Genomic DNA, 24,683 nt, shown 5'->3' on the forward strand with positions numbered 1-24,683 from the left:
CAGAATGATAGTATAGTCCTAGCCATATCTGCCTAGAAAATCACAGCTTTTAGTTTTCCGTCAGTCTTAGTACACGATGTAACTACAGAAGAGTCAAGTTTTAAATAGGAAAAATATCGAAACTCTTTAACACGATGCTAATCGTCTAATCAGATTCAATGGATTATGCTAAGCTATGCTAAAAGTGCTAGCGCCAGACTCGGAGATCAGCTGAATAAATTCCAAAACGGTAAAAATCAAATGTTTAACTCTAGGGGAGCTGGAAAATTAGCAATTTTCCAAAAAAGTGGAATGTCTCTTTAAAGAGATGGCAACCCCTCATATTCAATGGGACATCTACCTCAATAGAGTGCCCCTTTTATTCAGGGGTGGGGCTATTTTGAGAGTCAAATTGTCTCTACTCGATGCGAATAGCTAGATTGTTGAAAATGCACATTTCAAAACAGCTTCTTGTTTGCATGTAGGAAAACAAGCCCTGCCGGCCTACATTTTCAGAAAAGCATTTTTTTATGAGTACTTTAAACTGGTGTGACCTGTTGTCATGTCTATCTTCTCACCATCTTTTAATCTCTGAGCTGTGAATGTGTTGGAGATATACTGAGGAGAGTCAGTGACACACTGTTGTGTGCGGAGGGGCTGTTGTGTTGTGATGTGTTTGTCATTCTTCAGTGTTCCCCGACTGTGACAGACTCGCTGCGGTTTGGAAGTGTGGATGCTGCTGTAATGAAGATGCTTTTCCAGCCATGACAAACTCTCCTGTCACTACCACTGTGCTTCGTATTGCCTCGATGCTACCAGCATCATATTTTCTCCAACTGCAGTAAATCTCCTAATGGAGGGGTGTAGGACATATGAGAGTGGTGGCACTGGTGATGCCAGGATACTCAGATAGAGACACCAGCTCCTAATTTGGTAGCGCCTGTGGAGGCCGGGTGTGAAATGACAAATTGAAGTACAGAAACCTATAAAAATAGGTTGATATGATATTATCGTTTTGCTCAACTAAGTGCAGTTACCAGTAGCACTGGAGATAGCATGTGATAAGTTAATGGATAGAAAGTATACAAAGGGGCAAAGATGAAATATTTTGATAGTGTGGCTAAGTAAGGACACCTTGACATACATAAGATATGTTTAAAATGGCCCTTATCTCCTATAGAGTGCACTATATATGGTGTCTGCCCTTTTGTAGTGTTGTCCAAATGACACAAATGTGAAAAAGTTTTTTGTTTTATGATCAGTGTTGGGAAAGTTACTTCCAAAGTGTAATACATTATATATTACAAATTACTGTCATTTAAAAGTAATTAGTTACATTACAATATTACTGTCTCAGAACTGTAATGAGTTACACTACTTTTGCGTTACTTTTGAGTTACTTTCATCAAAATAACAGAAGTATGACTAGGCATTATAAAATTTTAAAATGTAGTTTGTTGCTGCTTATAAATCTAGTTGTGTTGGCCCTCGAGCTTTGAATAGGCACAGTGAAGACTTATGGCAAAATACAATAACAATCACTGTCAGAATCATAAACATAGACACATGATCTGGTAAAAGTCTGGTAAATTATGGTACACATACCAAACACAATAGAGCCCACTATAATGCAACCTATAGCCTAATAACATGGCAAGACACGCAACCTCTTTTCATTTCTATTCTTTAATTCACTTTTAATTCAGATTCACAGCACAAACCTGGCATGCACTGGGTTGAAACAACTTATCAAAAAGTGCTATTGGAGGATCAGGCCTCAAGGAATACAGCTCATTTCAGTACAATATAAGGATTACATGTAGACTAACATATAAAACACAGACAAACAGAGGAACACTGCTTTTTGCCAAACAATGAATATAGGCTCCCATACAAAGGCTGGTAAAAACTTTAAACTGTGATGTTTAAATGTATTATTTAGATAACCATGTTTAAGTCTTCACTGATGTTATGTTGTTGTTTAGGTTGCTGTTTGTAATAAAACTGTAGATAGCATAGGAATAGCCTAGCAATCTATTATGTATATGGACTGTAATCATAGCAAAGCTTACCTTGTCATTGCTGGTGTGATATGGATTTTACTGGCAAGATTTGTAAAAGTATATTTACTTCTGAGGTTCAAGCAGCACAGGAGACCGATAGAAACGTTCTTTTGCTTTTACTTAGTGCTCTTATTCGCAAAATTATGCGTGTGCGCGCTACTGGACCTGATTGCGACCACTTTAGTCAATGCTTATAAAGGACTTCCCAGATTCGGCTCTTTAAGAAACATGTCTATTTGACGCGAACCGCGTCCACATCGCATTTCAAATACAACATTAAAGTAAAAATGAACATGTTGCATACAGCACGTGGAAACAGACATACGCTGCGTCCCAAACCGCCTTCCTCCATACTATATAGTGGGCAAAGAGTACGAGAAGTAGTGCTTTTCGCCCACTATATAGTATGGAGGTGGGCGGTTTGGGACGCAGACACGCAGTCGCAGCTTTTTCATGTGTGGATGCTGGTCGCGCGCATTGGTCAAAAATAAAAATAACACGGTCTAATTTTGAAATGCATTGTTGTAACGCGCTCGTTACTAAGACTGTAACGAGTAAAATATTACCAAAATTTTATTAGTAATGCGTTACATTACTGCGTTACAGCAAAAACTAATATATTACTGTAATATATTATATTTTGTAATGCGTTACTCCCAACACTGTTTATGATACAATCCATGAATTTAAGGTAAAGGCCTAAGTATAGCTGGTTCTATCGGACACACACGCGTTGTCGCGGTTACATGTCTAGACAGAACTTAACTTCCAGTCTCTGTTTGCTTAATGGTTTGGTTAGTTGCTAATCTGAACTCATACTGGGACAATTACCTCATTGAAAATAACAAATGTTTTGGTTTCCTTAAGACAAGGGGAGATGGCGGTCATGGATCACACTGCTATGTAAAGGGAGGTTTGGCTATAGTTAACATTGTACACATTATATATTACACATTTTACACAGTAAGGTTAACTAAGTGTAGTTTTGATGCACTTTAACTTATGATTTGAACTAAGGTAATCTACTATAATACTATACTCCAAGCTTAAGCCTTATGTTGATGATGAAACTGTTTGTGTTAGTACTGTTGGACACATGATATTAACATCGCTGTCTGAAATCGTGTACTAATTTTTCTTCAATTACTCTCCATATTATCTGCTATATAGGAAATAGTGAAGGAGTGTGAACAAGTGAGCAATTTTAGACACGGCTATTGTTTTCCTTTCATCAGGGACAATTTAAGTACAGTCACATGTTGACGGCAAACAAAGGAAGTGATTATTCCCCCCACAATCGAGAATCATTAGAACAGATTTTACACGGGTGGACAAATAACCATAATGTATGATGGTCCAGGCTTTGCATTTTTCAAAGATTCAAGTTTTACTTGCTTTAAAATTGGTCATAACTCTTGCATTTCTGCAGGCAATAAATTGATTGCATAGTGCACACTGTGTTACACATACACATAATTCACCTAATACTACATTCTTTATGTACCCAGTTTTCTTTGCCCAGTTGTCTATCAATACCAACTTACATACCATAATCTCTTATAAATACATGTTCCTAACATCCAAATCTCTTCCAAATTAGAATTTTGCATATAATTGTTTAATAGATTTATCAGCTGTAGGGTTTTTATTTTCCCTGAATATTTTTAATGGCCCTCTTTCAGCTGTGTCAATCTTTGCTATTGTAGTTTTTCAGATGAGTAATTGTGTAAGTGTAGTTCTGTTGTATCGTATCAGTCTCACTAATGAGAGCTGTGCTGACTTCTTTCCCAGAGCACATATCAGTCCTGAGATTTCATTTCCCCTCCTGATAAGGCCGATGAGGGAAACACTACCTTTCGTGCAGCCCGGCTAACATCGTTTATCCACTCCGTGCTTCCTCCCCGCAGCTATGTATTGATCGCACCTCCGTCGATCTACCCCGGTGCAATGGCCGTCTGCCCCGAGAGCGGGATGTTTGGTTTCCGTGGCAATTTGGCAAGAAACAAATTCCACAGAAAGACCCAGACCTCTGGCTTTGTGATGTCACGTCTGGCGCACTTGTTTTCGCAGCAGTGGCAGGCAACGGTCAATTGAAGTAATGAATGCGTCTCTTTTTCGGCCGCCGTCGTTGCCAGAGCACATAAGCGAGTCGCTCGCTTCAGGAACAATTGGTACATTGCCCTTCCTACTACCCCCCTCACTGTGCTTCTGTTGTTGGGGGGTGTGGACACCTGTTCAACAATTAAACTTCAGATGAAAGCCAGACTGTGCCAAAAGAAATATGTGTGTCTTAGTCAAGGTTGCATTTGATGTAAAACAATTTTACATATGTGTTTCCTTTTTGAGTTGGATTCTGAATTGAATGACATTTATAACATGGGCACACTAACTTAACATAAAGAATTATCATGTTACATTAAAGGAGGTGGAGGCTATACGTATATTTATTCATACTTTTTGTACATGCTTAGGTCTACAATGGAAAACTCCTTATTTATTTCCATGTGACTGGTATAGAATGGATTTTAAAATAGTCACACTTATCTTTATAATTTCAGTTTACTGTAAATGCCAGTACTTGCCTTCTTGAGTGTGTACCAATGTGCCTTTTGCAACAACGTTTACATGGGTTTTTGTTGTTGTTGTTGTTAATAACGCTGCAGTGTATTACGGCTAGGGATGCACCGATACTGGTATCGGGTTTCGGCCCCTCTATACCACATTTTCTAAAGTACTCGTTAAAAGTCCCCCGATACCGGGGATTGATACCACGGTTTGAGAAAGGTCTATGTTTGAGCGGCGTGTAAGGGGTTAATGCCTCGTGTTGTCCAAAGAGGCAGAGTTTACATCAAACTGAAAAAAATACTTGAATTGCGCTGTCACTGTTTAATTTTTTTAATAATTATTTATTCTGTAATGTTGCATACAACATGCTTTTCGTTTTAAATAAATGTTCTTAATTCCAAACTAGTATCTTGTTTTTTTGTTAAATTATATGACTAAAGCTGTTACCTGTAAATTTAAATCATGTTTTTTTATTAAGTACTCGGAATCAGTATCGGCAAGTACTAGGGATGCACCGATAGGATTTTTTTGGACCGATACCAATACAGTTGGTCTATTAGCTAGTTTATTTCTGCATCAAATTATTTTTACTGAACATGGATTGGATCTAGAGGTTGACCGATATGGCTTTTTCTCTGGCCGATGCCGATATTTAGAAATCAGGGCAGCCGATGGCCGATATGTTTGGCCAATTTTCTATATGTACATAATAATCAAAATGTTCTCATCATTAGCAGATATTTTAAATGTAAAATTGACACTATTTACGTCAAAGTATTTAAAAAAATTATGACTGGTCTTTCTGAAGAGTTTTACAACCTCCTCTGCACCATGCATTTATCAGACACAGATATTACCTGACACACTGCTGTCATCATCTTTGATCAGTTTTTTACCATGGCTTTTATTGCTTTGTAGGATAAAATCCTTATTTGGTAGACCTGATAAATTATTTATTCATCATAAAGTTAACATAGTAAATGTCTATGTTTTTTAGTTGAGACTGTTATTTGGGGCAAATCTTTCTAAACACATTTACATTCTCATTTCTGTGGCGCTCTAATTGGTGCTGACAGTGACGTCTTGTGAGTTTAGTGTTGGGACAGATCTGTTGTTTCAACCATTCAAACAAATCTGTTCAAAGGAGTCAGTTCGCGAATCGGACGCGTGTGTTGTAATCCAGGCTGAGCAGCGCAAAACTGTAAACAAAGTGTTACTGTAACAACACGAAAAACATTTCCTCGTTTGTGAACAAGGCACGGCTGCACACACACGGGAGCGATCTGCTTGCAGCAAGAGGCAGCGTCACGAGTTCTACAACAACGCTTAGGTGCCCGCAGATGCGCCTGCATATTAATCGGCCTAAATTTGCAGCAAAATCGGCCAAAGCCAATTTTTTAAAATATGCCAAAAATCGGCCAAATAATCGGCCCGGACGATAAATCGGTCGACCTCTAATTGGATCTAATAAACATTCAACTGACCATATAAATATTGCTACTTCAAAAAAAGTTGGACTTCTTTTCCCCCACTAAAGTGCGGTTTGTTTCTTTTATTGTCCAAGACATTTGAGCCAGCTCAACAAAGGTATTCTGTCGGTGCTTAAGTATAGTGCACACCAGAACATTAAATCATTTTAATTGAACAACAGACATGCAACTCATTGCCTTTATGCAGTTAATTAATAAACAATCGGTATCTGCCTTTCTCGTGCTATTGCCGATATGCCGATGGTTTCAAATTCATCAAAAATCGGCCAATAAATATCGGCGGCCAATACATCGGTGCATCACTAGCAAGTACTGAGGTGCTCGTACTCATATTCAAAAAAAGTGGTATCGGTGCATCCCTAATTACGGCCAGTGTTGGGGGTAAGTCATTCCAAGTAATGTGCATTACGTAATAATATTACTTTTCTGAAGTAACGAGTAAAGTAACGCAAAATGTACACATTAATATTTAAGTAACTTTTTTACAAAAGTAATGCATGTTACTTTTCAGTTTAAGTAATTTGATTTAAAAAAAAAATAATTACTGAATTAAACTGAATGTATACATGTAGAATTATGCAAACTCTATGCGTGCGAACCTGAGCGGGAACAGTTTGAGTCAGAAACGGATGTGACAGGCCAGAGCTTAACATTTTTGTGATGTAAATATGCAATTTCTGAATGCAGAGCTTTTCAGTCATAAAACACCTGCAAGGCCTGAAAGAGATCACGCCTTAGCCAAGTAAGAAAAAGTAACTTAAAAGTAACGTAAGTATTACTTTCCATGAAAAGTAACCAAGTAACATAATTAATTACTTTTTTGGGGAGTAACTTAATATTGCATTACTTTTAAAAGTAACTTTCCCCAACAATGATTACAGCATTGTCTGATTAAGGTGTTTGTCATGCATTTTTTCCTCATGAAAGCCATCGCACAGGACAAAGACACCCCTAAAATCCCTGGTAATTCCATTAAAGCAAATAAGAGGAGAAAGTCTTGATTAGTCTCAAAATGTAAAATTAAAGCAATGTTGCCAGACGTTAAAACAATGTTGGCGGATGTTTAAACACAAAAGACAAAGATTTGCTCACAAAGCAGAGCCCACGCCAAGTTAAATCCATATTAAAATCCTTCTCTGTACTGGAGCTGCATATAAATGAATGCACAGAATTCACAGCAGTTAGGTGGGGATGCATATGCGGGCATCATTTGCATTTATTTTGGGGCTCATTTTCATAATTAAGCCTCTGAAATAATTATAGGGATGAGCTATATGATACATGGATGGGTTGTAGCTGGTGGTGGTGGGGAATGAGCAAATAAAATCATGCTCATGGCCTATCAAAGGCCTTGATTTCAGAATCTGATATACATTTGCATTTACATATTTTGGTTTCTAGCTGGTGAAGATTGAAGTTTGATGTCCCGATTATAAGATTCATAAGCATTTGTGGACAGTTGGCCTGGACAATGCAAAGGAAATTGTGTTGCATGTTCAGCGATATCCAAGAGAGCTGGAAATTGTGAATAAATGAACGATATGCTTGTGTAAGCTGCCGTGAACGGGGTCGTCGGTTCTGCAGCGGTAATGTTTCACACCAGCCAAATAGAAAGAGGCTGTATGTTTTATAAACCTCTCACACTCAAATCGTAGGGCAGACGACTGGTATAAAAGTGATGAATGGCCGTTAAGAGAAGCAGGTAAAGCTTAGCGCTGCTGCCCTGGCCCAAGTATAAGAGCCGTTGTAAATTAGACGTTTGGGAAATGGCAAGTTTTTTCAATCACTGACCTTGACGTGGAACATCTCATGACATCGATCCTCAGTGATTTGGCAGATGGTTAAATTGAGCAGCTGACTCATAACAAACTAAACCGCAAAAAGAAGGAGGGTGTTTCTGTCTCTCTTTCACTTTCACTCACGCACACAAGCACACACACACACAAAGTCATTTTTATGAAAACTGTCATTTAAGAAAAGAAGGATTATTTGTTTGTTTGATATTTATATAGCCCGTGCTTATTTGATCATTTTTGCAATAAAATTGATGGATAGTGTCGTTAAGATTCCTGACAAAATTCCTGACTGGTCCTTGAAGAAGAACTTCCCTATGAAGTCATTTCCTCTGTTGCAAATACTAAACACATGTCTCCCCTTTTACACATTCCAGCTCAGAGACTGAATGAATTACACCTCCCAGTCCCATATCAGCCTCATGTAATATTTGATTTTTTCATTTATTTATTTGTTTTATGCATGAGCTGAGATTATAAGCCTCATCGTGCACAAGAAATATGACTGCGTTATCTAATATTGTGTCGTTGAGTCAGTAATATTTTCCCTTATATTACCAAACATTATCCAGAGACGTGCTATTCTTGTGAATTACGACCCTAATGTTTTATGGGTCGTGTTAAGGAGAGAACAAGCTCAGCTGAGTTTCAATAGGTCCCTTTACTGACTGACCTGCAGTGCCACACACACAGATTTGGTCTGTGGACTGTCTCTGGTAGTAGATCAGACCACACACACACACACACACACACACACACACACACACACACACAATGATTATGTGTTAGATATTGTGTTAAGCATAAAATGAGGAACTTGCAAACGCTCTCACACACTATCTGCTGGGTCCGTCCCTTTTTGACCCAGTGTCGGGTTTAAAATAACATACATTTTTTTAGGTTGTATCTTGGAGTACAAAAGATAATTTAAAGCTTTGCATGTTGTAACACACATTTATTTTACATGCTTTTTAAAAACAACTGTTAAAGGCTATGTACAAAGATCGCTATAATTCTCCAAGATTGTTTACTTGCATTTGAGACACGTTGAATGTTCTAATAGTCTGGAATCAGATAAGAACAAATTGTTGAAATGACAAACATGGATTATCAATAGCGTGGAGAGATATTGATGTTTTCTTCCCGTGCAATTTTGTGGCTCATACATGAGACTGAGGAAGGGAATGTTGTTACCTGCAAAACAATATTAGCTCAAGCAGCCCGAAGAAGCCAGCAGTCATATATCTTTACTCAACAGCTCCAGCGAAATGTAATTTTCAAAGCCAGATATTGTATTTGTTCATCACGTACCAGATGTTGAATCGAGTCAATTGCGTCAACTTTAAGTTTTTATTTATTTATATATTTCTTTGTTTTCAGTGGCTGTCTTTTGGAACTGAGAGGCATCATAAAATATGAGGTTTATCAAAGTTTCGGCGCTCAGCTGTTTTGACGAGCCGTGGCAATACATCACTGACAACTCCGAGCGCCCCGGTAACACCGGCTCGGGTGCGAGCGTGCCGGCTCAGGAAAGGGAGCGATGCGTTTTTGAAAGTGATTTATGCGAAGCAAAATAAATGACGCTCCGTGGCTGAGCTACTTGCTTGTAAAGTGCAGCTTTTGAATGGAGGTGTAAGGGATTAACGGCTTCACTGCTTTCTGTCATAACTTGTGCCAGGAAAGCCGTGGTGGACATGACCGCTTACCATGAGCTCAACATTTCCACTTCTTGCATACAGTTGAACAACTTCTGAGATTTATTCAATGCAATATGATGAACAAACATTTTCATTGTCTTCGTCTGTTAACGTGTTGAGTTTGTGTTGGATGGAGCATGTTTTTGATGGAGTTGTGAATCTGTTTTTTTGGACAGGTATGGATGAGAGGACAAGCCAGGCGTCGTGGGCCTCAGGTGGCCAGTCCAGCCCATCCTATGAGTCCTCCAGGGTAAGACAGGCTTCCTCTCTGCAATCACAAAATACACACTTCTAATGATGATGTTCCATTGGGCCAATTCAATCTGTCCTCAACATTAGTATCTTGTTTTACTCTGTACTAAAATACAGTATTTTCCAGACTATAAGTATAAGTCCGAAGTATAAGTCGCATCAGTCAAAAATGCATTTTGAAGAGGAAAAAACATCGCATTGGACTATATGTCGCGTTTATTTAGAAAATGATTTCACAAAATCCAAGCCGAAGAACAGACATTTAATCTGGAAAGGCAAGTTATTAGACTAAACAATAGCAGACAGAACAGCACGCTGAATAGGTGTCCGTACATGTTAAAGTAACATAAACAGTTATTTGCACAATACACAATATCATACAGAACATACCTGGGAGGCTGAATAGGCTAAATTAACACGATAAGCCAAATCAAGTTCAAAAAGGTCCCGAAGTCATTCCACATCACTGAATCCATTGAATTACATAAATACAAGAGCAGCATAGAGCGGACTCTTGCGGCTGTAGATGCTAATGGTTTCTCTTGGTTCATATGAAATAATTTTGACGTATAAGTTGCACCTGATTGTAAGTTCCAGGACCCACCAAACATGAAAAAAGTGCAACTTCGGGGCTGTTTACACAACTGAAAGAGAGAGACACATTACGTTTACATCTGGTATTTAAATCCGTCTCTTTTGTCCACTTTCGACCGCTTCTGTCCTGAATACCGTGAGGGGGTGGTCTGTCGAGACTGTGGACGAGTCTCTCTGCTGTCATTTATACATGAGCGGGAGTAATGGCGAGTGTATATGGACGCAAACTAATATTATGTCGGGGTCTGCTGCTTGTGTTGTAAGTAAACATGCTGCACAGTGTTTTGTACATGAATATGTACGAGCTTTCTCTGAATTTTCAGCGCAATTGATTAAATAAGATCGCGCAACTTTCACACGCTTGCAAAATAAAATTGCAGAGATCAGCCGGTTTTATCAGTTTTATCAATAAAAGACTAAAAATACACCGTGTGTTTGCGCCAGAAGTCAGAAAAGACGTAAAACATTGTGTTCAGTTCCTCAGATTAGAAAAATGGGCGATCTCCTGTGGCTGTTCGAACACATTTAACCACATGTGCGTTTACATTACAAAACCAATCTGATCGAAAGGGTTTTCGACTACCTCTGAATGTGGTTGAATGTGGTTGAAAGTGGACGGCTAAAAACTTGTGATCCGATCAACGAAAACGCATGTTAATGCCAAGTGTAAACAGCCTCTTATAGTTCGAAAAATACGGTAATATTGGTTTAAAAAAAACACATATCTTCTTCCAAATTGTTTGTTTCACTATTAATATTGTTAGAAAAAACTAAATTACATAAGGACTAATTGACAAATGGGCCATTGAATTATTGTAATAACAATGCACACCCAAAGTGGTAATGGCATTACGCTGGTGTGCATTATTTTCAGTTATACCACGGGGCTGTTGAATGCTTCATTCTGATTGGTTGAGAAATGTTCTACAGGTATGCATTGTTTTTTGATAAATGCAGCACATCTGACCTGTCAAATGTCTTAAAATAACCACCAGAGCAATGTCTTAGCAATGTCTGTAGTAACCGTGGTATAAGCGGAATAATTGACTCCGGTCCCCGTGGTATAATAGTTTTTACTTATTAATTTGATAACATTTTATATGTCTAATTGACTTTTTTGCATTAAATTACAACACAGCAAAAAGGTCAGTTGTTTTTCTTTTGCAATGTAGTAAACGCAAGCAAACAAGTTTGTCCTAATATGATTCCGTTTGTTAACAGAGCTAGATGAAAATGCAACCATGTTTTTTCAGGCTTGGCAGTGCATGGCTGAACTCAGTTGGTACGAGAACTACTGATGCGTTTCAGACGTACCATAACCTTGGATAGATTTTCATGCATGCAAATGAAATCCACCTCATCAAAATAGGGGGAAAAAATCAGGCATGGTTGAGATTTTTATTTATACGTCCTGCCCCGGTATGGAGTGTCAAGATCTCTCGCTTCCTATTTGTTTGTTTGTCTTTTCCGCTGTGGTGTGTTCAACGCGCCCTGTATGAATTTCATTTCGTGTCAATCTTCTGTCACTTCCTATCAGAAATCAGTCAAATGTCAGAGGCTCTCACACCGCATTGTCTTGTTTATTTTCAATGCCCTTCCCCACCGCACTTCTACGGGCGATGGCATCGCTGCCGGTCTGATTTGAATTATAAGATGGAGACGCATGAGATATCTTTGCTCTAGGTGCGTGGAAATTAGCGGTTCTGACATCGCTGGGGATGGGCATCAGGAGACAGCTGTTAGCACCGACATAGACACGCAGATATATGCACAGATACACAGTCAAGGACTCTGTTTACACCTGGTATTAAGATATGTTTTGGTCTATCAGATCACAAGTGGAAGAGACTAAATATACAGATCTAAACAGTTTTGAGTCTACTTTCAGGCCACATTCTCACATATTATTAGTGTGCATCAACTTTTGCCCGTAATTTCTCGCACTCTTGTTTTAATGACTCTCCACATATGGGTGTTTGGTACAACGTCATGCAACACTTAGGTTGCTTAGCAATGGAAGATGCTACGGGAGCCCACAAGTGCTTTGGAAAGAAGGAGGAAAGCGGCATGGCAGTGTTTTTGGTTTTAGATGGGAAATGTAAAGCACCCCTCATTTAGCTTATTCATCAAAGCATTGTAGATATTACAACTCGCGAGATCCACCAATCATCTGGCGCATATCTGGCGTTTTTCTAGCCATTTCGTTGGAAGCACCCACAGGATTGGCGCCTATGGATTGATACACTAGGTGTGAACTGGAATGTCTCTTGTCAACTTGTAATCTGATTGACCAAACACATATTAGTACCAGGTTTAAACAGAGCCAAATTGTCATATTTTAGTAAAATACTGTGTGCAGGCTCGTTATACTTGTTCGTAGGTCCTACCGCGTAGCCGCGACGGTTTTCAGACACGCAGACCGCTGGTAGGCAGTATCCACGCGTGTAACCACAGTAGCAGCGGGACCATCAATGAAGAAGCAGCTTGGCAAGTTAACCCACAAACGAAGAAGAAACAGCAACTTGTGTATGTTTTGAGAAGACCAGCAGTGATGGAAGTAAATAAACAGCGACTTTTGTTGCAGTTTAAGTTAAATCACTCCTCAACTTGGCCCATCTTTGTTTTCACCATCGCAAACGGAAATACCTATGAGACCTGACGGGAGGGGTTCTGGTGGATCAATCACAGCACTTGCAGTCCACGTAGAACCGGCGTTAAAAATTTTGCGAGGTGCACGTCAGGCTACGCAGAGCAACACACCGGCTACGGATAACCTACGGCATAGACTTTACGCACGACTATAAATTGGGCTTTAGCAGCAGAATGTGGGCTTGTCTAGTGACTCCATAAAGTTTAATTCGGTTACCCGTTCACATACCCTGATAGTATTTATATTTATAAATATGTATATCTCTCAAGGGTTTTTCCTCTCCTAGGAGTTTTCCCCCTGGACTAGCCAGGAGGGTTTTTCTCTTAGGGGTTTTTTCATCCCTTGAAGAGTCCGCCACCTTTGGCTTAACTTATTACTTTACTGTATATGTTACATTATTACTACACTCGCTTTTCTATGCTTTTCCTACATCTATGAATGTAAAGCTGCCTTGAAACAATTAACAATTGTGAAAAGCTCTATATAAATAAAATTTAATTGAATTGAATTGAAAGTCACTTTATGCAAATGGCCCTTATGGTGCAATATACGAATACCCATGAGGAATGTTATTTTAACAGCAACTTTAGCTGTCTTCTTGTTAATAAATTACCCAAGAGCAATGTCTTTTATTTAATCTTTGGCAGCAACAAAACGTAGAGGCTGAAATTGCTTGAGGTTTCAGGTTATTAGAAGAATCTTCCAGAACGTTTTGTGGTTTCCTCATAAAGAGCCACGAGAGCTTTAGCAGTGCTAAAAACAGCCGGGTGCTGTAAAGTGCCTACTTAAGATTTAATCGGCGTCCTTATCCGTCACATTATTTGTTTTACAGGCTTGAAGTACTTAGATCTTCTATCAGATAACTAAAGAGAGGGTATGACTTTTCTGTGTTTTGTGTTACCCACAAAGCACATGGAATTTTGTCAACTAATGTTTTCCTTGTCTTCTCACACAAAAACCATTTTAACCAAGGCTTCCTTTCTTAAAAGAGACTCTCTCTCTCTCTCTCTCTGTCTCTCCCTCCCTCTCTTTTCTGCTCGCGTGTGATTAGTGGACTGTGAACAGACTAGAGCCCCGACTAGCTGACCTTGGCCCATAGCCAGGCATCACATCCTGGGCAGCCGTGGCTTCAGGCCTCCCATCTGACAGCCAAGCCCGCATACACCACCTCTTCCGCACACCCCGCTGTCCCACAATGCCTTACTCCTGTCCATCAAGCCACTATCACCCATCCCCAAAGCCTTAAAACCTAAACCATTCATTCACCTGAGATGTGAGGGAGCATCTAAGACATGACTTCCCGAGCAGGGTCGTCTTTTAAAGAGATGGCTTGCATGCTTAAGCAGTGCTGTTATTTAGGCGATGCTAACCAGCGACTCTCATTCGCAACTGACAGTGAGAACATTCACAACAAGCCGTGCATTCAGAGATCACGAGACAGCTGTGATTAATGATCTAATGGTCTCAGTGGAGCAGAGGTTCTCAAAGATTTCCTTTACCATTATTTCATCTCGTCTTCTCAGCCACTTGCCTTTCTATCCGCTGTCCTTTTCCAACACTCTGGCAGCTGCCATTGGAAAGTTTCGAAAGGCCAGGAAGCGAAATATGGATGAGCTGATGTGTAACATCTTGAGGTTAGTTGTATTTGTGCGTGCACATGCCTGGAAGTGTGTGCTATGTGAGCCATCCTGAAGTCGAGAAGCTTACTAAATCATGCTTATCAAATTGCAGGGGAGGGACAGTGCAGTTTGGGGGCTTGTCTGACTCCCCTCCCACTGTCGTCTCTTCAGGGGAGAAGCTATTAGTCAGGAAGTTCATAGCGTTATTAACACAAACAACAGGGTCACAATAGGGAACCTCTCTGCATCGATTCTGCTTGGCACAACACTCCACTGAATTTGAAATTACTCAATCACTTTCCATTTGGAATAGAAAAAATGCTTAAAAACATAAAAAGGAGCGTAGTAATGTGCCTTTTTTTAAATGTATCTTTTTGAATGAAAAGGAAAAGCCCTTCGTAAAAGAAGCCAGCAGCTGCAGGCCCCTCAGGAGAGAGTTAATATGGTTTGGGGGACACATTTGACTGTAGCGCCAGGCGGATTTTAAGCGGCTCCAGGATTAACACAGTCACAGAGTATATTTTATTGAGGGGGACTGTGAGTTTAAAGGCCCATACTGTGACCGATATTTAGACCTAAGCCCCCCAAAGCTGATAACGGTCATGAAAGGGCAGACCTCAGCTGCCGAGGAGAGAACTTGCCTTATTTATTCCACTCTTTTTAGTATAGGGAGGCTTTTGGCATAAAGACATGATCTTTGTCAAGCTTCAGCAAACACGTTACTTTATCAGTTTCATTGTGTCCTGTTTGTGTCCATGCACATAAACTTACGCACTTTTCAGAAATACACAACATGGACTTTACAACACAGACGATATAAAACATCACTGAAGGACAACAAAAACTAGGATTGCCACACAAAACCAATATGTTGCCTAGCAACTGCATTCACACCTGAGCTAGAAATTTTTAGCACATCATCTGTAAAGATTGTGCGTTAGTTGTGAAACTGATCTTTACAAAACACTGAATTTGACTTCCTATCATTAATATATGTTCAGAGATGTCAACCTATTAGGAGTTCGGTTTTAAAGGGACAGTTCACCCAAAAATGAAAATAATGTTATTAATGACTCACCCTCATATCGTTCCAAATTCGCAAGACCTCCGTTCATCTTTGGAACACAGTTTAAGATGTTTTATATTTAGTCCGAGAGCCTGCTGATCCTCCATTGAAAATTTACGTACGGTATACTGTCCATGACCAGAAAGGTAATAAAAACATCATCAAAGTAGTGGGTCAGTTAGACTGTGTTGAAGCATCAAAAATACATTTTGGTCCAAAAATAACAAAAATTATGACTTTATTCAGCATTGTATTCTCTTCCGTGTCTGTTGTGAAGCACATGTACGATACTAAAGTCACGTGACTGCAGTGACGTGGATGACGTGTTATCCTCAGACATGTTTTGCAAAGTTTTCCTTAGACTGTAAACGAAGCCCGGGCGCACAAAAAAAAACAAATAAAAAACAGCTGGGCCGCACCACATAACACGTCATCCGCGACACTGCAGTCACATGATTTTTGTCTCGAGCATGCACTTCACAATAGATGCGCAAGAGTACACAATGCTGAATAAAGTCGTAATTTTTGTTATTTTTGGACCAAAATGTTTTTTCAATGCTTCAACACATTCTAACTGACCAACATGGACTACTTTGATGATGTTTTTATTACTTTCTGGACATGGACAGTAAACCGCACATAGATTTTCAATGAAAGGTCATTTTTGGGTGAACTATAATGTTCTATAAATAAATGGATGTCCAAATTATTTTCAGATTTGCTGTATTGTGTGTCAGTGTGTTAACATTAAAAGTCATTGAATGAATAGAAAGAAACTATTTTAATGTGATGCATAATGAAAGTCTCTTTTTGTGCCCCATTAACTTTATTAAAATGACACACAATCGCATTCGCAACACAGGCGACATCTCTTCCAGGCACTGTTTGCCCTTTTTATAAAATTCATCAAAGACTTTTAAGAAAGTGCTTTTTAATGAGGAGAGTGGAGAAATATCGATTCGGGGGACAGTTGACCAATCATGCGCCCCGCTTTTCCCCCAGTAATTAGAGGAGTGTCATAGCACTCAATTAGCAGGTCCAGCTAATAATGTGTTTAATGCTGTGATCTCTTTCCCTCAGGGCTTCGAAGACAGCACTCATTATCCTGATCATTTGAGTGACAGTCGATTAGTGTCCCATGAAGGATTGTCCCCAGCACCTTTCATGAGCTCCAGCATAATGGGTGAGTATCCAAGGTGATTCTGACCCCGTCCTATTTTCACTTCTGTCGTTCTGTCATCAATTCGTTTAGCAATATATGGGTACGCAGATCAGGCACTTCTATCTGAAGACAGTCACCACAGGAAGTCCAAATGATGGGTGAGGGTTACTGTCTGCGTATGTATATGGGGGTCCACATCTCTAAGGCATTAAACATTTTTCTTTTTTTAGTTTTTAAATGCTAAAAAAAGAAAGAGTTTAGATGCAAAACCCTCTAAGTGCGTTTGACATGTTTTATTGTAAATAAGCATTTTTTTTCAGGCTCTTATAATCAGGTGCAGTAATTTCACTTTAATGGCAATGAAAAGGTTATAGGTGTCACTTTAGTAATTTATTGGGTATTTAACAAATTTGACTGTCTTTTTCTGCAAAACCCTTTTACAAATCTCTCCTCTTTTAAAAAAGTCTCCGTTACTGTCCTTTCTGAATTAAGGTAAAAGGCTCAAAATCAATGTTCAATGTTGTAATATATTCGGTAAACCTCCTTTGATCATGCAAAATCCTTTAGCGTCTTGACGTATACCCGCTAATGTTCATCCAGTTCTTCTTCCTTGCACTTAGAGGACTTTGCTGAAAAAACAGATTCTGCCAACAAACCAGTATTTCTGAATTGCCTGATGCCTGGGTTAAGCAGATTTGAAGCAAAAGTATTTGATGAATGTATAATACATGCCGAGAGCATTCGGTCAATATAAGTATCTCATTTTTTTTATCTGAAATGTGGTGTTAAGCGGTTTTTGCATCTGAGCCCTTCAAATATTTGAGAGTTTCTTAGTTTTTCTTGGTACATCCACCTTAAGTTTTAAAGACAACAAATGCTTTTACAAGTTTATGCAAACCTGTTGTTATCTCAACACGATTTGTAAATGTAAGTGCATCTTGTGGGCCTTAATGGTCATTGTCACAAATTTGCTTACATTTGATTAATGACCTAAAAATAGTAAACATGAAACAATTTCCCTTTTTTTTAAATCCAGAACAATTTATTTCCAAATCCATCTAGCACTTTTGAAAATATATGCAACATATACAGCATTGTTAACACTGAAGTACAACAAAAATTCCCACACAAAACTACATGCTGCAGTGCATTTATATTGTTATACTTTTTTAAATCCAAAGTGGTAAATTTTTTTTTGTTTAGGTCAATATGCTCTCACATTTTTGGACCCCACTGTATACATACAGCCAATCACAGTACGGTATGATCCCGAAATATATGTATGTTATATATTTAAATTCTATAATATACATATATAATCTGTTTACGTAATATTATATATACATTTTGTATGTTTCTCCCATTTGGTGACACTTTCGGGATCTTCAAGTGGTGTGACTGACTTTAGGATCTGACCCTCCCCCAGGGTGGAAGTCACACCATCAGTACAGTTTTCCATCACAAAAGACTGTCTTCCAGCTATTAGAAAAGCCACCGACTATACTTCCAGTGGCACACTGCATTTTTAAAGAGGCGACTAGAAGGAAAGGGGATGGGGAGAGTGAAAGAGAGAGAAAGTGAAAGAGAGAGAAGGAGGGGTGATGGGTTGGTGATGATGGTAGTAGTGAAACAAACAGATGGGCCAAAGATCATTTTACACACACAAACCCCCCTCAGCCACGAGGTCTCTCAAACCATTCTCTTCTTTCCGAGGAGGTGTGTGAAACTCGGCTGAACCCGCCTCACTTCCTCTTTTGCTTCCAAAAATATTTTAAATAATTTTCCATCTGTATCAGTTTGTGCTTATTTGGGACCTCTTTTGAGTGCTTCTTTGCTGACTCCACAGACAGAAAACGTAATACACATTATTCAGCATCAAGATGATGTTCTGTGCAGATTCTTAAAGTTGCACACGCATATTTAGTTTGTGTAATACTGGAATCTTTTATTGTGGATTGTGGCTAAATTTGTCATTGCAAAGTGAAAGTTCTTGTTCTTGTTTTTTGTAAAATACAGTTTAACAGATATTTTCAGTAACTATAAAGATGTTAACATTTACTCAGAAATGAATTGAAAGCTGATGATGTATAGTATCATCTTGTTATAGAGATTTATCAGGCAAAATGGGTTGATTTGAGTCACAATAGGGTATTTTTTTCCCTTGCGTGTGATTGATGAATGATGGTAGATCTAAGGCCATTCTCTTTCTCTCATTCTGTATCTATTGTGATGTGTATGCACATGACAGCTTTATGGACCACTGAACCCAGACTCTTTGTAGCATCACCCTGGAGATCGGTCGCTGTGTAGTGTGGCAAATTTACGGATGGGTGCTATTGCACGAAGCCCACCAAAACTAAATGTTATCTCTTTAGCAGTTGATCTGTGTTTGTGTGTGTGGTTTGGGTAGGCAGGATGTTTGGTTTTCCTCTGTCCTGTTGATGCAGCACTAATTATCCCTATAAGTAGCAAAATATGGAAATGATCTGGAACAATGATGTGTCAGGGAATTAGACAATCTGATTGCATGGCTAAATTGCCTGCGCTATCTTCCCAGGATTGGACGAGAGGACCGAGTCTTATCAAATTGAATTTCGGCAGTAATATCTGGGATTTACATGGAATTACCCATTCCGGAGCAAACTCATTAAATCATCTCTGAAAGGTTATTACTCACCAATGAAAAAGGCCGAGTTTGAACGTGGATGTAATACAATTAAGCATTACCATTACACGAATGGCATTTCCGAGGGAACCCTGGCTCATGAGCTTCTCGTGGGTTTATGTGACCCATTTTTTGTGTGTGTGCCGTTTATAAACAGAGCCATGGTAATCTAAGTGGATTATCTCAAGACAAATCCCGGTGGTCTGCAGTTTCTTGAGGAAAAAAGTAATCTTAGGCTGACGCTTGCTTGTTTACCCTGTCAAACTGGTTGCGGTGGCTAAAACCTCCCAAGTCTTGCTTTTTTTATAATAGATGCTGTAAAATGTAATTTCATTTCAATTATTTCGTGTTAATAAGCCAAGCAGAGCCACACACAACCTGTATTGCATTTCTGTTTTCCTCCAGCTGTTTGTCTGACGTAAATGAAAGAAATATTTAATATTGGTTGTTTTAAAAAGCATTATCCCATTAAATGGTTTAATTTGAATGCTTCATTCAGTAGTCCTCCTAAATATGCCTTTGGGGGCTGCATGCGTTGACCTGGTTTCATCCTCTTTATAAGTGAAGTATGACATGTTCAGAGCAGCTTGGGGTTACCTGGGGTCAGCTATTGTGTATGATAATGAACTTGTTACAGTTTATAGTGTTAGGCAGATGGCTGGTAATGACTGTTTATTTGACATAACATTTTAATTAGAGTAACCGCTGCTTGTTCTGAATAATGGAGATACATTTTAAAGGTCACACTCTATTCAGCTGTATTTGTAATGGATTTAGTGCTTATGTATAACTGATTAGTGCGCTACATATTTGATGTTGTTATTAAAAAAGGGCAATGTAATGCATATCTGTAGCCTCTACTGTGCATTTTTTTCAGGTTTGTACCTGAACTGAACAGATAGATATTTCCCTTTGTTGCATCATTTCGCTATATAGTGCATTTACACCCTAGGGGATGGGTGTTTGTGTGAATGTGTGTATTTGGCTATGCGTGTGTGCCTGTGTGCAAGGATTTATGCATGAACAAAGCCCTAGAGAGTACTACGGGTCTGTATCAGTGTTGGTCCAGAGGTCAGAGGTCAGTCTGTGTGCAGCACACGTGCCTGTTACAATCTTCTTATCCAGCATCCTTTTCGCCTTCCTGCCTGCACGTGGTGATGGCTAAAGTGCCATACGCACTTGATGACATCAAATAACGCATAATTATATAATATAATTTATTTTCGATTTCCTCGTCTCTCAACAGATTTTATGCATTATTTGTATAAATCACTTAACCCTTTAATACATTTAAATAACTTTGACATTGATCAGCCACCCGTGGCATGCAGCCCATTTAATTTTAAAGCATGTGCGCGCGTGTGTGTGTATGCCAATGTGTGTCCGCTTTTAATGTGAGGCAGGAGCGTGTTGCATAATGATGACTCCATGTCGAAGTTTTAAGCAATATTTAATAAGGCTTAATGCAGCTTTAGATTAAGAGAAATCTGCATGCACGTAGAGAATACTGCTTCTTCAGCGGGGCCAGTATTTACTGGTCAAACAGATTACTATCACAAAAGACAAATTAGTTTAGTACTTTGTTGACATTCCAAACTCCATGGGTAACAGTTGGCACAGAGAAAGCCGGCTTGGCTTAAGACCCGATGAAATGGTCTACAACTAGACACGGTACATGAGTTTTGAATTAAATGCTCGAGGGGAAAGCTGCAATCAGTTGTTCGTGTGTTTTATTGTAAACTTCCTGAAATCTAAGGTGAAGCGTGTTCTTGGGCTCAGAGGGAGGCTTGTGTTTTTGTTAAATAGTAATATAGCACATCTTCAGGAAGCTATGAAGAGTCTGAGGAGTCACGCTCTTTTCCAGTGAACTTATGTTCTGAAACCTTGCCTTTAAATAGTCGTCAGCACACCCACACAGAACCTGTAGCCGCCGATTTCTGCAGAATTGAAACCTGTCAGAGTTTTATTTAAAGTATTTTTAAGAACTGGGTGATTATTTCTGGAATATTCTCAATAGACTTGCAATAATTTTGCTGAAGGTATAAATTACGCAAAAGTATAAACCTTGCACTTTAGCTATTAAAGGAATAGTCTACTCATTTTCAATATTAAACTTTATTATTACCTTAACTAAGAATTGTTGATACATCCCTCTATCATCTGTGTGCGTGCATGTAAGCGCCGGAGCGCGCCGCGACACCTCGACAGCATCCAGCCCAGCCCCACTCATTCAATGGCACCATCCAGAGACAAAGCCAGAAGTGACCAAACACATCAACGTTTTTCCTACTTAAGACGAGTAGTTATACAAGCAAGTTTGGTGGTACAAAATAAAACGTAGCGCTTTTCTAAGCGGATTTAAAAGAGGAACTATATTTTATGGCGTAATAGCACTTTTGGGAGTACTTCGACCCGCCTGAAAAGTCCGCTCCCCTTCTCACTCTCATAATGGGAGAGGGAGGGTGTTACTGTGCTGAGTCGAAGTACTCCCAAAAGTGCTATTACGCCATAAAATATAGTTCCTCTTTTAAATCCGCTTAGAAAAGCGCTACGTTTTTGTACCACCAAACCTGCCCGTACAACTACTCGTCTTAAATAGGAAAAACATTGATGTGTTTGGTCACTTCTAACTTCTAATCTCTGATTGGTACCATTGAATGAATGGGGCTAAGCTAAATGCCATCGAAGTTTCGCAGCGCGCTCCAGCGCTTACGTGCACGCACACAGATGATAGAGGGATGTATCAACTCTTCTTAGTTAAGGCAATAACATAGTTTAATATTGAAAATGAGCAGACTATTGCTTTAAGGCCTGGTTTCACAGACAAGGCTTAGCTAAAGGTATTTGTTAATTTAATATGTTTAAGCATTTTTAATAACCATGCCTTAGAAAAAGATGTTACTGGTGTGTATCGTGAGACAAATCAATGGCACCAGCTTATTTTAAGATCTGTAGTGCAAGTTATTTTCAGTTGAGACAGCTCAAAAATGTGTTTAGTCTAGGACTAGCCTTAAACCTTGTCTGTGAAACTAGGGGTACGTTTATTCATGACCGTGCAATCACATTTAGTTTTGCGGTCCTTTAGCAGAGATGTTTTAAACTTCAGAGACATTAATAGGATCTCTGATTTAAATTTTAGCAGCAGATATGCTGTTAGAGCTGGAAGTAATGATTTGCATTATTCAAAATTGTTCCAGAAGATCCCTGCATTTTTGAATATAAAATGGTTTAGCTATAAAAACATTATTAAAGAGCAACTATGGTCCAATTCACGATTTCCTTTAGTGTGATATGCAAAAGATACAAATGTGACGCGAATTATCGTTTCCAACGTAAATCTCTTTTGTGGGACTACAACAAACACACGGATTGTAGGCAACAGTTTACTTCCTGCGCTTGTTGACGTGGACACGACCGACACTATCAAAATTCCTCCCGATCGTGGTAAGGGGCGTCACATTTCCAGCTGACGTTAGAGGTATTCAGGCCAATCACAATGTACAGATTAGCTGGCCAATCAGGGACACAGCGCTTTTCAGATCGGTGAGTTTTGTACAAAATCAAAGCGTTTGAGAAAGGCAGGATATCTGGAGCAACAAAAATGTATGGAATGTGAAAAATAATGTGTTTTGTAACCATAAACCACGCAAACACTTTGTATTATACCAAATACACAAATAACGTTGTTTTTAGCAAAGAAATAGGTGCCCATTAACCCATTTATATTCTACTTATATATGTACTACTTGTTGTTAAGTTGGTTCAAATAGGTGAAATAATTGCATTGTTTGTTTAGTAAAAACCATGCCTTGGTTATTTCTACATTTTTGTGTGGTTTTTTTTTCAAATTTACTTTTTTATCTAATTGGCAGCAATGTCTGTAGCAAATATTCTCTTGAAGTCCACTTTCCTGCTCCAACCTTGGTCAAACTCACCTGAGAAAGCTAATCAAGATCTTTAGGATGACTAGTTTGATCAGGTTTGGTGGTAAACTCCAACATCAAGGAGTTAAAGGAAAACACCACCATTTTTCAATATTTTACTATGTTCTTACCTCAACTTAGATGAATTAATATATACTGATCTTTTTTCAATGCGTGCACTTTTAATCTTTTTACAGTGCTTCTTAAATGTGTTAGCATTTAGCCTAGCCCCATTCATTCCTATGGCTCCAAACAAAAGTTTTATTTTGTGCCACCATACTTACTCATGTAACAGTCTTTAAATAGGGAAAACATGGAAGTGTTTGGTGGCTTCTAAATTCATCCCTGTTTGGAACCATAGGAATGAATGGGGCAAGGCTAAATGCTAACACATTCACGAAGTGCTGTACAAAGATTAAAAGTGCATGCATTGAAAAAAGATCAGTATATATTAATTCATCTAAGTTGAGGTAAGAACATAGTAAAATATTGAAAAACGGTGGTGTTTTCCTTTAAAAACCTATGCTTTAGGAAAGGTGTTAAATAACATTTGTAGTACCAAACTTTACTTGCGTAACTCTATTAATATAATTGTTAATTTAATGAATAAACTCACAATGTGTCGAGAACATGTATGACTAAGTGTCTTAATTCAAGCCGAGCTTTCTTGCATGCCATCAGTCTGGACTCTTTAGTGATCAGTGATCCTTTATAAAGATCTTACTTAGACTCATACCAGTCATCCATCCTCCTGCTGTTCTAACATTCATCCACAGCATTTGTCTCGCTTTTTTACTACGGTTTTCATAAAGCCTCCTGGCTCTGTGTCAAGATGACATGGGCCGGACATTTGACTTCACACGCTCTCTGCTGTGATGAAAGTTTGAATGAAGATGAGAAGCAGAGCGCCTCTGATGTAGTCAGTGAAGTTACCATCTCGGTTTGGAATTTTGGATTTATGCAGTTGGCCACACTGATGGCTCCTTATCAAAGAGACTGAGAGAATGTAGATGGATGTTTCCGGACTTCCTTCTATCCGAGCCGTTCTTTCTTTCTGCTATGCTGTTCTTATGCGAACCGCTCGTGGATGATTCCATCTGGTTTAAATTAGAAGATTTTAAGTGCGTGTTTGTTTATGTGTGTGTATGTGTGTGTTGACCATATG

At 38.9% G+C, this 24,683-nt stretch overlaps 1 protein-coding gene across 6 annotated transcripts in view; it reads left to right on the forward strand.

Annotated features, from left to right (window-relative positions):
- The window catches only part of tcf12 (transcription factor 12), a 118,907-nt gene that overhangs the window by 18,126 nt on the left and 76,098 nt on the right, over positions 1 to 24,683 (forward strand). For all 6 annotated transcript variants that reach the window (XR_012360029.1, XM_055209755.2, XM_055209773.2 and 3 more), the window contains exons 4-5: positions 9,764 to 9,837; positions 16,849 to 16,951. Coding sequence is in view for 5 of the 6 variants with exons in the window: in XM_055209755.2 (XP_055065730.2) it covers positions 9,764 to 9,837; positions 16,849 to 16,951 (177 nt within the window). In the remaining variant the exon portion in view is untranslated. The remainder of the gene's footprint in view (positions 1 to 9,763; positions 9,838 to 16,848; positions 16,952 to 24,683) is intronic.

The sequence above is a fragment of the Misgurnus anguillicaudatus genome, chromosome 21 (assembly GCF_027580225.2).
Source record: "Misgurnus anguillicaudatus chromosome 21, ASM2758022v2, whole genome shotgun sequence".
In the NCBI taxonomy this organism is placed as follows: domain Eukaryota; kingdom Metazoa; phylum Chordata; class Actinopteri; order Cypriniformes; family Cobitidae; genus Misgurnus; species Misgurnus anguillicaudatus.